The 13,853-nt window shown below is 34.2% G+C and overlaps 1 protein-coding gene across 3 annotated transcripts in view; it reads right to left on the reverse strand.

Annotated features, from left to right (window-relative positions):
• The window catches only part of LOC114940882 (atrial natriuretic peptide receptor 1), an 86,789-nt gene that overhangs the window by 35,827 nt on the left and 37,109 nt on the right, over positions 1-13,853 (reverse strand). For all 3 annotated transcript variants that reach the window (XM_029315652.2, XM_085488445.1, XM_085488444.1), the window contains 10 exons: positions 12,768-13,105; positions 11,108-11,199; positions 10,712-10,850; positions 10,280-10,361; positions 6,773-6,908; positions 5,751-5,828; positions 4,951-5,028; positions 4,619-4,723; positions 3,488-3,725; positions 2,781-2,939 (listed from right to left, as the gene is read on the reverse strand). In XM_029315652.2, the coding sequence (XP_029171485.2) occupies positions 2,781-2,939; positions 3,488-3,725; positions 4,619-4,723; positions 4,951-5,028; positions 5,751-5,828; positions 6,773-6,908; positions 10,280-10,361; positions 10,712-10,850; positions 11,108-11,199; positions 12,768-13,105 (1,445 nt within the window). The remainder of the gene's footprint in view (positions 1-2,780; positions 2,940-3,487; positions 3,726-4,618; positions 4,724-4,950; positions 5,029-5,750; positions 5,829-6,772; positions 6,909-10,279; positions 10,362-10,711; positions 10,851-11,107; positions 11,200-12,767; positions 13,106-13,853) is intronic.

Here is a 13,853-nt window from a genome sequence, read left to right on the forward strand (position 1 = left end):
CATCATTAAAGATTTACTTTTAATTCCATCGGTGAGTTCACTTCTACACACAATCGCGGATCTTTTCTCTCTCTCTCTCTCTCTCTCTCTCTCTGGCTCTTCTAATAAAGTATCTCCAACACAATTAAAGATGTATTTCCTCTTTAATAAGGTTTCTTCTCCATGCAATCCTTTTAGAACTGTGTTCCCTTCAGTGGGAAAAACTTTAAAAGTGAGCTCTATACATTTCGTTTAGCGAGGACCCTCTAACACGGTCACCGGGATTTATTCGGTGCGCGTTTTCCTCACGTTCCGCTGCGATGAAACAATAATTGCTTTCGCGTGGCTGTTACGCGGATATTAAACGAAGGTACGTCGACCTCTGCGGATTCTGTTTTCGCAATCGATATTACGCCGATGAACAATTAAACGCTGATAAATCATACGAATGAGGGTTCACGCAACGTCACGTTCGCGTGATTACACATAATTAAAAAGAAAAAGAAGGCAAGAAAAAAAGAAAGAGGGAAGGGGGATGAAAACACAACGCACGGTATGCACGCACATTGTTGTCGGATATGCCGCTCGGCGAGGAATCTCTCTTCCTTCAAACAACACGTACGTCTCCGTTAATAGGCCGTAAATTCGGGCATAAGTGGTGCCCGCTGAATTCACGTGTCGCTCGCCGAGAGTGTGTTTATGTATCGGAACGAAGAGAAAGAGAAGGATAAAGAGAGAAGGGGTAGAAAAAGAGAGAGAAAGCGATATCGAAAGGATCTCGGCGGAGCGCGCGCGACAGCCGTGTGCGTTCTAGGACGCGTGAGAGCCTCGACTGAGCTTTCGGCATGCTGCTACGGAACTCGACGACACATTCCATCCTGCGATCGATCCTCGCGCGCAAACCGACAGCTTTGCGAGAACACAGTTACCGATTGACGAGCTCGTCGATTCTGTACCTGGAGAACGCGAAACGCGACGAGCTTTCGACGGTAAAGCTCGGCTTTTATCCCGTCTGATCATAAAGTATCGATATCCACTGAGAACTCGAGCTTTCATCTCTTTCATATCACAGATATCACTGATATCGGATTATCAACGAATCTCGCCTGCTCTCAGGAGAAGAGATCATTGATCGGATCGACACGTACTTGCAAGCTCTGCGTTACCAAGTTCTGATTTCATCTTTTATATTATCCGAGAAGATATTTATTCTCTTTTTATCAGATATATTTATAAATTAATTTCTAGTCTATATTTCTTTCTATTTTATATTGTGTCGATGTTGCTAATTTCTCGCAGAAAAAATTTAATGTTTCTTAATAGTTTTATGCAGTCGAATCCAGATAAGAAATGCAATTTTAATAGATCATCGAATAATAATTTCCAATTTTAAATTCTCGATTTTTCATAACATGTAATCTGTGCGACAATGAATATATTTGCCTTAAATAATTTAAACTATATCATTTGCTCTCTGTTCATTATATCTCGACTGTCGATAACAGACTGTATAGACCTCAACGAGAGCTTGCAAGCTCGCAGTTCCGATCAATAAGATTCCTTGAGAAGCTTTAGTAAGCCCTGATACTAGCTTGGCGGCCGATAAAACGGTGAGCTTTATTTATCAGCAAACAAAAAGCTCGTTTGAAAAATTAATTGCAAAAGTGAAAGAAATATTAAGCATGGCTTATATTATTACGCCTTCATTATTAATTCAAATAATGTTGAAAAAATTGTGTCAAAAATATTCATTAATATAAAATATATTAAAAGATTTTATAAAAACACAATTTTTCTCGCGTAATTTAAAACTTTCGTAAGAAAAGTATTTATCGTCGAAATCTCCTTGTGATAAAAATAATTAATAACTAAAATCACAACACGCGAGATACGTCTGCGATCTCATATTGGGGAAGGCGCTATAATTTCTGCACATGTTTTGCAGCCCGCCTTATGTAAAAGTTCTGAGAAGATTATTTCACTCTTTATTAAAACCAGATCTTAATGTGCGAGCCATTACGAATCACGTCACGCGAGGATAAAAATTCGTGATTATGCCGAAACATACTCTGACTCTAAAAACAAGGGCAAAAAAGTCAATATTGCACGGTAGAGTGTAAGTAGTTTTATATCGTGTACGGGATTCCAGTTTTTCCGTTGATCGCACATTAAAATTGTTTAAATATCTAAAGCTAAACGAAACGCGAGAGCGTTTGCAAAAATGACTGCTTTATCGAGTATCGTAATATAAAATTATGACTTCAAGTTTAATCTATCCTGCCCATTATTTAATTCATTTCCCTTCATACATAGTAAAATGCATTAAGCATTGTTTATCGAGGTTTTCTTCGCGCCGTTGTTGCGCAAGAGAAACAATGTATTATTATACATCTACGAAAACATCTTATCCTTCCGGGTTTTTATCGTTCTCGTGCTGATATTAAGATCTTAATCATTTAGATGAGCTCAATCTCTGATATTAAAAATGAAATTCTTTAATTAACGTAATATATATATTTCTTCATATTATAATAAAACTTAAAAAAATCACTTGTCAAAATTAATAGCGATTTTGATTTCTGCACCAATGATCTAAATAATGAAAAGAAAACACACATAATTGCGCGCTCAAATTTATCTACCTGCTCTCAGTTCTAATTAAACTGTGATGCAAATTATGCCTACGATACGATATTATTAAAGTAGGCCGCCTTTGTTGCACCGTTGTCGCGTTAAATGAAACACGACAAGAGCCAATTGCATGTATTCCGCGATTATCTCGAATGACGTTAAAGACTCACCCTTCGGAGAGAGATCGTTATTGTCTCCCAAGTAGAATGGCCCTTGGCGCATCACGATCTCGTGAACGATTATAGCGAAGCTGTATACGTCGCCTTTCTGAGTGCCCTCGGGCGGTCGTCTTTCCGTCCTCAGCAACTCTGGTGCTGTCCACAGCTGTTCTGCAAATATCAAATTTCCTATGCTCTAAAAAAAAGCAAAATCAAAGCACCAGAACGATTCGATTCTTTTTTTCTACTTTTTTCGTTTTTGTTTATTGTTTATTGATTTTTTTTCTTTTTTTTTTACGGTTATTGCACAAACACGAATATTATACGCAAATATTCGGACAAAAATAAAGTAACGTCGAGGTAAAAAATATTCGTCGTTCAAAATTCCCGATATACGTAAACCATTGACTAAACAAATGTCTTTCTACAATACATACACTTGATCGCAAACCTGTATGTATATACGTGTGTGTTTGTGAGTATATATGCGATGAAATAACCGTCCAAATACTGTTTAATCGCAAAATCAAATTCTGTACGTTTATTCTAAATATTATCTCCGTTCCTCGCTCGTGTTCTCTCACACATTTTTCTTTTCGCTCGCGTTATCCGCACGCGCTTGGAAAATATTTCACTCTCGCAAATTCTCGCGAAAAAATATCATCATCAATCATAACTTGTTTTTACGAATGTACAATTCGATCTATATAAACACGTACTTCTCCAATAAGCGTAGCTATTTCTGTCCGCATCCGCGTCCGTCCTTCTGAGCTCGTGCAGACCAAAGTCGGCGATTTTCAGGACGAATCGAGAATCGACCACGCAGTTCGTGGACTTGAGATTACCATGACTCTTCAGCTCCGACGCGTGGAGATACACCATTCCGCGAACGATATCGTGTATCAAGGATCCCCTGAACACGCGATCGAGCTTTATCTGCTCGTTCTCCAATATATCCTGCCCGACAGCAAAAGATAAAGATAATAAAGCACGGTGTAACGCGCAAGCTGGATCCTATGATGTAACTTTATATCTTGATCAAGCTTTCAATACATCGTAGACAATATTATTGTTATATTCAATATTATTGTAATAGATATATGTGTTATGTTTTAACCCAAATGTTTAATACATATATGTTACAGTAATAAAGCTCATAATATACAGGTCCACTTTTATCCTTGCTAATAGAAACTGCAATTCGGGCGAAGCAAACTTGGGCGATGATTCAATCGAGAACTTAAAGTTACAGCATAAGGCAAGACAGATATCCAATAAAGTGGAGTACCTTTGTTTCGTATATAGAACGCTTGCAACGTACAGACGAATGCATTTACGGTGTGCGAGCGCGTGCTTGTCAGTGCACATTCCTTCTCCAACATTAAAGCATCTGTACGTATATGTGTGTGGGCGTGTACACATAGTTCTCTCAATATTGTATGTATAGATAATATACGATATTATGGATTCGACAATATTACAATATGATTTATGTGACAAATTAATGGCAAATATTCTAACTAATATTGAAAATTAATAGGACAAAATTATATCATTGCTCCCATTTTCAACATTGTAGCATATTTATTTAATAAGGTTGTTAATATCCGTAAAAGTTTTCGTACAAATAGATTAAGTCAATCAATTTGTAAATTTGAAACGATGCTTCAATATTTTTACTGAAAATTCTCCAAGTTTATAGATAGTATATAATTAACATTAAAATTCCGAGTCAAAGAACATTTAGCAAGAACGCACACGTATTTATCTGGTTTTAATTAACATGCGGAATGTAATTACCGCAGTTGCTTATCAAAACTTAAATTAGAGATACAGAATGCAATTCTCACCTGAAGAGATCCTTTAGGGCAGTATTCGGTTAAGAGGCAACAATGCGGTGGCTCGAGACAGGCACCGTAAAATCGTACAAGATGATCATGCTGAAGATCCTTCATCTGCGAAAGTCACCAAAATTACTACTCATATGAATTATAGCCTATTACATGCAATACCGTGTATGCTGGATGAAGAAATTAAATTACTCACAAAGAAATAATTTATCGAGGATTATTATTGAGAGAAAAGTATATCTCGGAATTTTATCAGTGGATTGCGTTTAATGTATATATTAAAATTGATACGCAATAAAGATACGCATTGTTTGCAAAATCAATTTACTTACCCGCTTTAATTCGAGCAATAAAGGCCTGGAGATCTCGACTTTGTCTCTCGGTATCACTTTTATAGCAATTTTTGAGTTCTGAAACAAATTGCGATTTTTACGATCAACGGAATTATTGACACTGTCAGTAAAAAAAAATAAATCGTCTCTACAAAAGGCGATCTAGCCTAGAGATATAAATTGAATCAGCGTTGAGTGTCGACAAAATCCGTTGATTTTTTTGTTGTTCGACAGTATAAAGAAGTTTTATGGGAAACAACTCATTGACTTATTGAAAAATAAAAAAAAATTATAACGACACGATAGGAAATTTTATGAGAAATTTTTCTAAAGTAGCAACCGCGCGATAAAATCATTCAATAAATTGAAAATCTCGCTACTATTTTATTCACACTTGTAACTCCATTATATACCGTTTTATTGAAACAAAATATCCAATGTTCCAAAAGAAACTGAAATGAATATTGATTGGCACGTGTAAACACAAAATAGATCCATTTTTCTCTTATATATGACGCTTGTACTACGTAATCTATATTTTGATTATAAAATAATATTTAATCCTATTACCGACATTTAATCCTATTAGAAGTGAAAAATGCAATGACGATTCGGATATTTAAAAAAAAATATGTATACAGATATAGTCTATTGTGACTTATTTTCTCTCTTTCAAATATATATATAATCATGCTATATATAATATATGTATAGCATGATTGATGATACGCGCCACGTGTTTGCGTCGAATTAAACACTATATATATATACGATAAAATAAAAAGGAAATAAAGTCTAACCTTATAAAATCCCGTTGGAACATACGCATTTTTATCACCATCATCCGGCATACTTGCGTTATCCTCGGAATATATTGTCTGAAACAGAAATTATACCTTCAATAATTATTTGTATTATGCAAGGCGAGCTACGCATATAAAGCAGATTATCTCAGCTTGCCAGAAAATATTTTACAGAGATTCTCTGACAAATTTATAATTTTTCTATATTTTTTAAACTCTAAAGATTAAATATGCTTTAGTTAGTATAAAACTTTTAACTAAAAGTAAACGCGAGTTTAACTAAAGGAACCTCTCGTTATTCAATACATTTAATAAAACTCTATTTAAAACGATCTCCATTCACGAGCGTTCAAAATCGAAGACTTGGTATGCTTTCCTATTAAACAAAGTTTGGCTGCAAGCTAGTCAAACTGTCATTAAATTCCGTTAAATTTAAGATCAAAGATTCCGAAACGAGGATGCGAATAAATTGAAGGTCAAAGCAAAGTCATATTCTCATTCCTTCCGCAATTGATTTTTTCGTCATAAAAATAAGAGTTTCAACATTAAATTCAATTATAAGATATATAGATGCTTTTTCTTCCGTTTCCACACCATAAACGATAAGAAACATAGCTGTAACATATAATGAAATAAAAAGTTTTTTTTTACTGCTCCGCTATAGAGTAAAGAATGGCGAATGCTGCGGAAGTAAGCAAGAGAGTGCTGATTCGTGGGAGATGATACTTTTCCATTATTGTTTTCTTTTCTCTTTTCTGACTTCCTGCCTAAGATATAAGCGCGTTAAGACCAGAATCGCTGTTGGAATGAAGGTTCGGAATGAAAATTTGATCGTCGCCGCTGTTGTTTACCTCATCCACCGTAGCTTTATCGCGATAGCGAATATTTACCTAAGTTTCGTTGGAATTATCCTACTTGAAATTCTAAAATAATCAAATCGTCGTTTTCGCGAAACCAAACAAGTTTGCCTCGCGCGACAATTTCACACGGGAATTGCAATCCCCTTCTCTCATATTTACCAGTTGGCTGCCGCGAAACTTATTCGCAATCAGAGAGTACATGGAGCCTCTTGTCTTCGCGTTCGGTATTACGATTACGTCGTCCCAATGCACCTTCCACGTCATGGAGGCAATTTCCGCCTCCAGTTTGAAACGTCTGGAAAACAAACGACAGCATTATCGCACCGACAAAGAAGAGGATGTTGGTGGGAAGCTTATTAAAAAAATTTGCGAGATATTTCGCGGTCGCGCGCGCGATAAACCGTGTATGTGCCGTGAAAATTAATTCCTCTCGTTCTTTTCTCTCCCAACACGACAAAGAATATTTTCACCGCGCTTTTTTCGTCGATTAACGACGATCCTTTTATCAACGGCAAATTATCGCAATGTCGTAACGGCAGTATTTTGTAAAGAGACGTAATTGATCAACGTCTCGCTAAATCTATCGTGTCGCACGTACGTTCAGATATCTACGAATGTGCAAAGTTGTATAGAACTGAACAAGTTCGTAATCCCCGTGTGTGAACGTACATCGAACAACGCAAAAGGTAATTATGGGCCGACATATATCTCATAACCACGTGCCTATCAGTCCCCATGGGAGATATTATTCCGCGCATAAAGGTTTCCTATATGTATGGAATTTCTGGAATTAAATGAGTTTGATATATTCAACAGAAGTTATACCGGGGAGGGAATTAACCTTACACGCACGTTCTATTCGAGGAGCGAACTGCGAACGAAAACGCAATCATTGTTCGAAAATCGTCGCAACGTATTATAAGTTTCGATCAGAATTTTTTATTACGATTTATTATTCATTCGATACTGATCAATTCGAAGGAACAATAATTTTTACGCAAATGTATTCGGAAACAAATTAATTAATGAAAGGCTCGTATAAATTAACGAAATTAAAATCAAATATTAAAATGATTTTTATGTATTGAAGAAGACTGTATAGTGCAGTCGAAACGTTTACGTTGTATATGTTTCTCTAATGGAATGAGAATTTAATTATTAATAAATCTTTAGATCTTATGTAATTTTGCTCGTTTAGTTGGCTTACAATATTTATTTCTTTTAATATTCGCAAACAACTAAATTCAATGTCATTATGCGTCAGTGTTTCAATAATTAGCAGTTACCTAATAATATAGATCGCTAATAAAATTTACCGGCAACTTTTTGTGTTATTTCTAATCAAATTTTCACGGATATTTAATCTTAGTTTAGCAAATCATTTTTTAAAAAGTTTTCTCTCTCAGCGAATATATTATTTTGATATAAAATAATTTTATTTACATTTTCAATACGAGTGTGTACCTAATAATACCATATACATCGCTAACAAAATTTACCGGCAACTTTTTGTGTTATTTCTAATCAAATTTTCACGGATATTTAATCTTAGTTTAGCGAATCATTTTTTAAAAAGTTTTCTCTCTCAGCGAATATATTATTTTGATATAAAATAATTTTATTTACATTTTCAATACGAGTGTGTAACTCTGAAGATGCAATATTTGATTATCAGGAAAAAGTAAAATATGTCTCTGTCTCTCTCTCTCTCTCTCTCTCTCTCTCTTTCTTTCTTTCTCTATATATGTATATGTATATATATATGATTGTATGTGTGCTCAAACTATAAATTATAAAAAAAATTATATAAAAAAGAGAAAAATATATATGTAATGTATAATAAAAATTATTATATATACATGTATACAATTTTTTCTTTCTTATATAATTTTCTTTATAAATAATCATACATAGTTCGAAACGAATGGCGAACATTCGTGTAATTACTCATCAAAGAGGCATTTCCCGCAAAATAAAAGACGAAAAACTGCATAATGCAGTTAAACTACTTCCTACTGCACTTCGCTCGCGTTTCCGAACACTGGAATCATATCAAAAATATATGTCATTCACGCGCGTACCGCAAATTATAAGATTAATTTATCTCGCGGAGTTTCTACAGCGCTCTATTAATGTCGTATAAATTGAATTGACCTCAATAATAGAAAACGCAAATAATTTTATTCGCCTTACGCGATTGGGTACGTAAAATTGAGATGTTTCCGTTGAAAGAAGCTCGATAAAAGTCTTCAATCTTCACGTCGAATTCTTCAAATATCGAAGAATTCGACGTGCTTGAAAATAAACATAGATATCGTCCGTGTGTGTGAAAAATAGTTTATCCCATTACATAGACAGATTTTAATGCGTCCTAAAGAAAGTTTTAATGTGTCATTCACACACACACAAAACTGCGTTTTCGTTTCTCCGATTAAGATCCTGCAGAGAGATACGACATGTATAAAACCAAATTACAAGGCGACAAAATATGTAATAAATTCGCGAAAACGTCGAGAGACTCTCGAAAAATATTGAATAATATTGAAGAAGAATAATATTGTAATAATTGTCAACAAAAGAGCGCCCATGAAAGACACGAATTATCTTTTCTCATAATAAAATGTTTAAGATCATATCGTAAATAATACGACTGATCCGAATTGACTCGCGAAATGAAAGGTAACAACTTCGTTTAAGTGTTTTGAACCACTTTCGTGGCCAACAAGCTACAGACAAAGACACTTGGGAAAGATCGCGTAGCAAAATCGACAGGCGAGATAAATCGATTAACTCAATATACGTTGGAAATTTTGCCACAGATAAGTATTATCGCGCCTTGTTCGCGTCTACCTCGTTACCTCGCTCCACTTGTTTCTACCTTCTTTAGTGTCTCTTTGCCCTATTAATGGTAGCGTACTCGAAGTTGAGAAGTTTCGACTATACGTTCTTAATATGTGTATGTGCACTTGACGAATATTACTCACGAGATTATCGAGATAATCTTCTCACCAAAAAACGCGCGCGACAAGCTTTTTTAAATTTCTAATCCAGTGAATCCACGTTATTAATGCGCATATCAATTCGCATGAATCAGCATAATATATCTGACCGATATTTTTTGAATATTTGAATACTGTGCACATTTTTAATTTGATTTTATGTCGTTTTAATTGTTAATTTAATTTGTGAAAATTCTACATTTCTTGTTTCGAACTATTTTGGCGAATTAATATGAATATAATATTACTGTGGAATTGAATATGCACAATAACACAATCGTTTTATAATAAAAATAATAAAATTCACGAAACAGTAAAATCGTCTCTAATAAAAAATCGAAAGAAACAGAGAGAAAAGGGAGCCATTATTAAATCATCATACAATTTAAATCAAAGATGCACAGTTAACGGTGATTGAAGTAAAAATTATTATTCGCCTGTTTTTATTGAAGCACGCGTATAATACCGATTTTCTAGATCTTTTTTTCCTCTTCGCAAAGTACATTTATATTTGTCCGGTTTGAATATTGAATTGATTTTTCGATATCTAAATATCAATTTGCGTATCACTCAATAGCATTTACATCTCCATTAATACCGACGAAAAAACACGCCGGTATAAAGAAATATATGAAATCTACTACTCAAAAAGCAAACCTTTACTTACCGATAAATAAATACTGAACCGACGACAAGAACGACTACAATAGAGCTCAGTACCATGGAGAGAATGGCGTAGCCCGGAAGAGCTGTCGAAACATTAGTAATTTAAATGAGAGAAAATATTATACTTTCCAAGAGCCAATCTCAGATGACTCCGTGCATAAAATACATTCACATAGAATTTTTTTATGTCAATATAATTATAAAGAAGAAAAAACTTGTACACATTTATATCTCGCAGTTTATCTAATCAATTATTAAATTACATTAACATAATAAAGTATACAATTATATAAAATATATTTTCCGTCTCCCGTGACTGCATACTATTTCTATCGCACTCGTAATGTACATAGTGTACATTAAATTATGGAGACAAATATAAGATCCATTTAATCACTTATACATATATTTAGATTCAGCATTATTAACTCACAATTATCGGGACACAAGGATCCGTCGAATCCACAAGTAGGAGTATCCGGAGGTGGCTCTAAACGGCCACCAGCCCAATGAATATGCATCCCAGGAATATACTCCAATGTTTTGTTAGCACCGTAGTAATTTGCTACAATCTGCGAGAAATTATTTCGCAAATAAGATAAAAAGCAACTACAAAGATGCGAGAAGCAAACATACAAGTAACAGAGCGAAATAACATGCTCTTTAGAGAGAAATGTTGTAAGATTTTACATTCAATCTTAGCATGACACGCTAAATGCATTGTACATTGTCGCAGATTAAATTGCTTCAGTTGCTACACGAGACGTTGGATAAAGTTACATCTCAGACGTTGAGATACGTAGAATATGAGATCTCGAGGATATCTTACTTCGAATCTGGATGTTTCCGGATCCATATCCAGGAGAGAATAATCCGCGATTCTGTCGCCGTTCTCATCGATGTTTACGACGCCGGTTATTCCTGGAATTAATTGTTTGTAATTGCGAAAACATAAAATGTCATTATATATTGCAGATTATTCGGTGCCGTTTAATCAGAGTTAAAGATTACAATTGATAGCAGTTGTTGAATCGATAATTCTCAAAAAAAAAACCTATATTTCTCCCAGTGATAAAACCTCGCTTGGATGAGATGCAGTTGGAGATGATAAAGATAACCTTCTCTCTCTCTCTCACACATATGCACATAAAAAGACAAAAATACAGAACGCATTAAAATACAAAATAAACTAGTCATCTCGCATTCCATATCAGCTATATCGACCGCAAGGTTTTGCTGCGGAAAAATCAAGGATCACGAAGATTGAAATGAAGTAGCATAATATAACAGAACGAAGTGCGTGATACTTCAAAGATTGTCTGTAAGATGAGATGTAAAGCTAAAGCCAACATCAACTATTTGCATTCTCATATTGCGAAGTAAAAACGAAGCAAGATATTCAGCAAGTAAGATATTAGATCTTCAAATACTGAAAAATCTAAATGTATTCATACACAGAAAACATTATTTATTTACTTTAAAATTATTCAAGAAGTTAAAATACTTCACCATTAAAATATTTCAATAAAAAATTACTTCACAATTAAATAAAAAATTTTAAAATTAAAAAAAGTATATAAAAACAAAATATTCAGCAAGTAAGATATTAGATCTTCAAATACTGAAAAATCTAAATGTATTCATGCACAGAAAACATTATTTATTTACTTTAAAATTATTCAAGAAGTTAAAATACTTCACTATTAAAATATTTCAATAAAAAATCACTTCACAATTAAATAAAAAATTTTTAAATTAAAAAAAGTAAATAAAAACATAAAATAAATGCATAGCACTAGTAAAAATATGAGTCATAAACACACGGATGAAATTTGAAAGAGCAATAGACGGAGAGATGCGAAAGAAGAGAAAGAAAAGCAGTGATAATGAGTAAATCGAACTCATTAGTTACAGAAGCCAGTTGAAAAGCCATGAGGATGTCAGTGACAGATCTGTACGAGTGACAATTCAAGATAATCAATTTGACTCTGTTTAAAACACAATCTGATTAAACGGCGTCTGACGAAACCATCAATCATCGCTTTTCCAACGACGCTGACAACCCCAATTCTAATTCTCATTCTATGAATTCGAGAATTAACTTTGTCGATGTGGATTACAAATGCCCGATGCAACGCAATGGCACGATAAGTATTGCCAATAATGTGATTTTCAAGCGATAAACATATCTCTATTATAAACTCTAAAAATCCAAACTATGCGCGCTTTCTGGAAACGCTGCTAATGACGTGTTTTGAATTAATCTCATCGAAAGTACACAATGAAAATATTCTATCATTGTCAGACTCAAGACTTGTATACTTCCGTGTTCAATTAGTCTCTTCTTGTGATATACAAAATTTCATCGTGGTCGACTCCTCACTCCCGTCGAAAAAATTGTAATTGAAATTTCGCTGAGGTGATCGACACGATTACAATCTCGCTATAAATATAAGCAACGATGAAGAAAAATCAAAATGAAAACTTACCCTTGAAATTTCTTCCCCACATTTTCCTGGTCAGATTACCGCCGTCTAACCGATTGACCTCACCCGGTTGTTCCGGCAAGCTCTCGTTAAGAGCGAGGGCGTAAAGCAGCACGGCGTCGTAAAACGCTGTCACAAAGGTGGAGACCGAACTGTTTCCGAAGGTGAAGTTGTAATTTTCTTGCGCCAAGGTCTTGACCTGGCGCGAAAAATTTAGGTATTCCAAGTTGTCTGGGGTGCGCGCTGTCACCGTCAGCAGAGCCTGATAAGCCTTACGGGCTTTCTCATTACGCTCGTTGGTGTCACCGTCGATTCTCCACGGCTCTTTGGAGTCGTTATCACTGAAACACATTCGATACCGCGTTTCATTTTAAGTTTCTTGATAAAAATACGCGTTATTATACGCGAGAAAATAAATATTTTCTAATAAATAAATTTATAATGTATCACATATAATATTTTTACACCAGAATGCTTATACTTAATTATTTTAAATTATAGTAAATTTATAAAAAATTAAAGAAAATAAAATCGGATGGGCGTCATACAACCCTATAAATTTTATATTAAGAAGCTATATTGTAATACAAACTACAACAGCACAACAGCATAAAATTCAATATCAGAGATAAGAAGCTGAAACTAATATTTCTGTTTTTTAACTTTTTTCTTATTTTTAATTTTTTTACATTTGAGTGAAATGAATTTATAAAAATAGATTTTCTCATACATAGAAACGTACATCGTACATGTGAAAAATTATTGAATTTTTCTCAATTTTCATTGTATGTGTATATTTTGTTTCTCTGACAATTACTTGAAATTGTTTATATTAAAATGACATATCGTGAAACGACCCAATTAATTTATGTTTCAATGAAACATTAATTATTCGAATGTGCCGTGACCGAACAGTTTTTCGATTTTATACCGTGTCAGAGATCATAACTTTCATTTTATGATGACCGATCGTTATATTATAATTGGGACGTATGTATATAAAAGCCACAAGTACCTATTCTATACATATATAAAGTGTGTAACGCTCGAATTACAAAAGGGGCGAAAGTTCATGTAGAAAACACGATG

The sequence above is a fragment of the Nylanderia fulva genome, unplaced genomic scaffold (genome assembly GCF_048542155.1).
Source record: "Nylanderia fulva isolate GAGA-0341 unplaced genomic scaffold, ASM4854215v1 Scaffold7, whole genome shotgun sequence".
Lineage (NCBI taxonomy): Eukaryota > Metazoa > Arthropoda > Insecta > Hymenoptera > Formicidae > Nylanderia > Nylanderia fulva.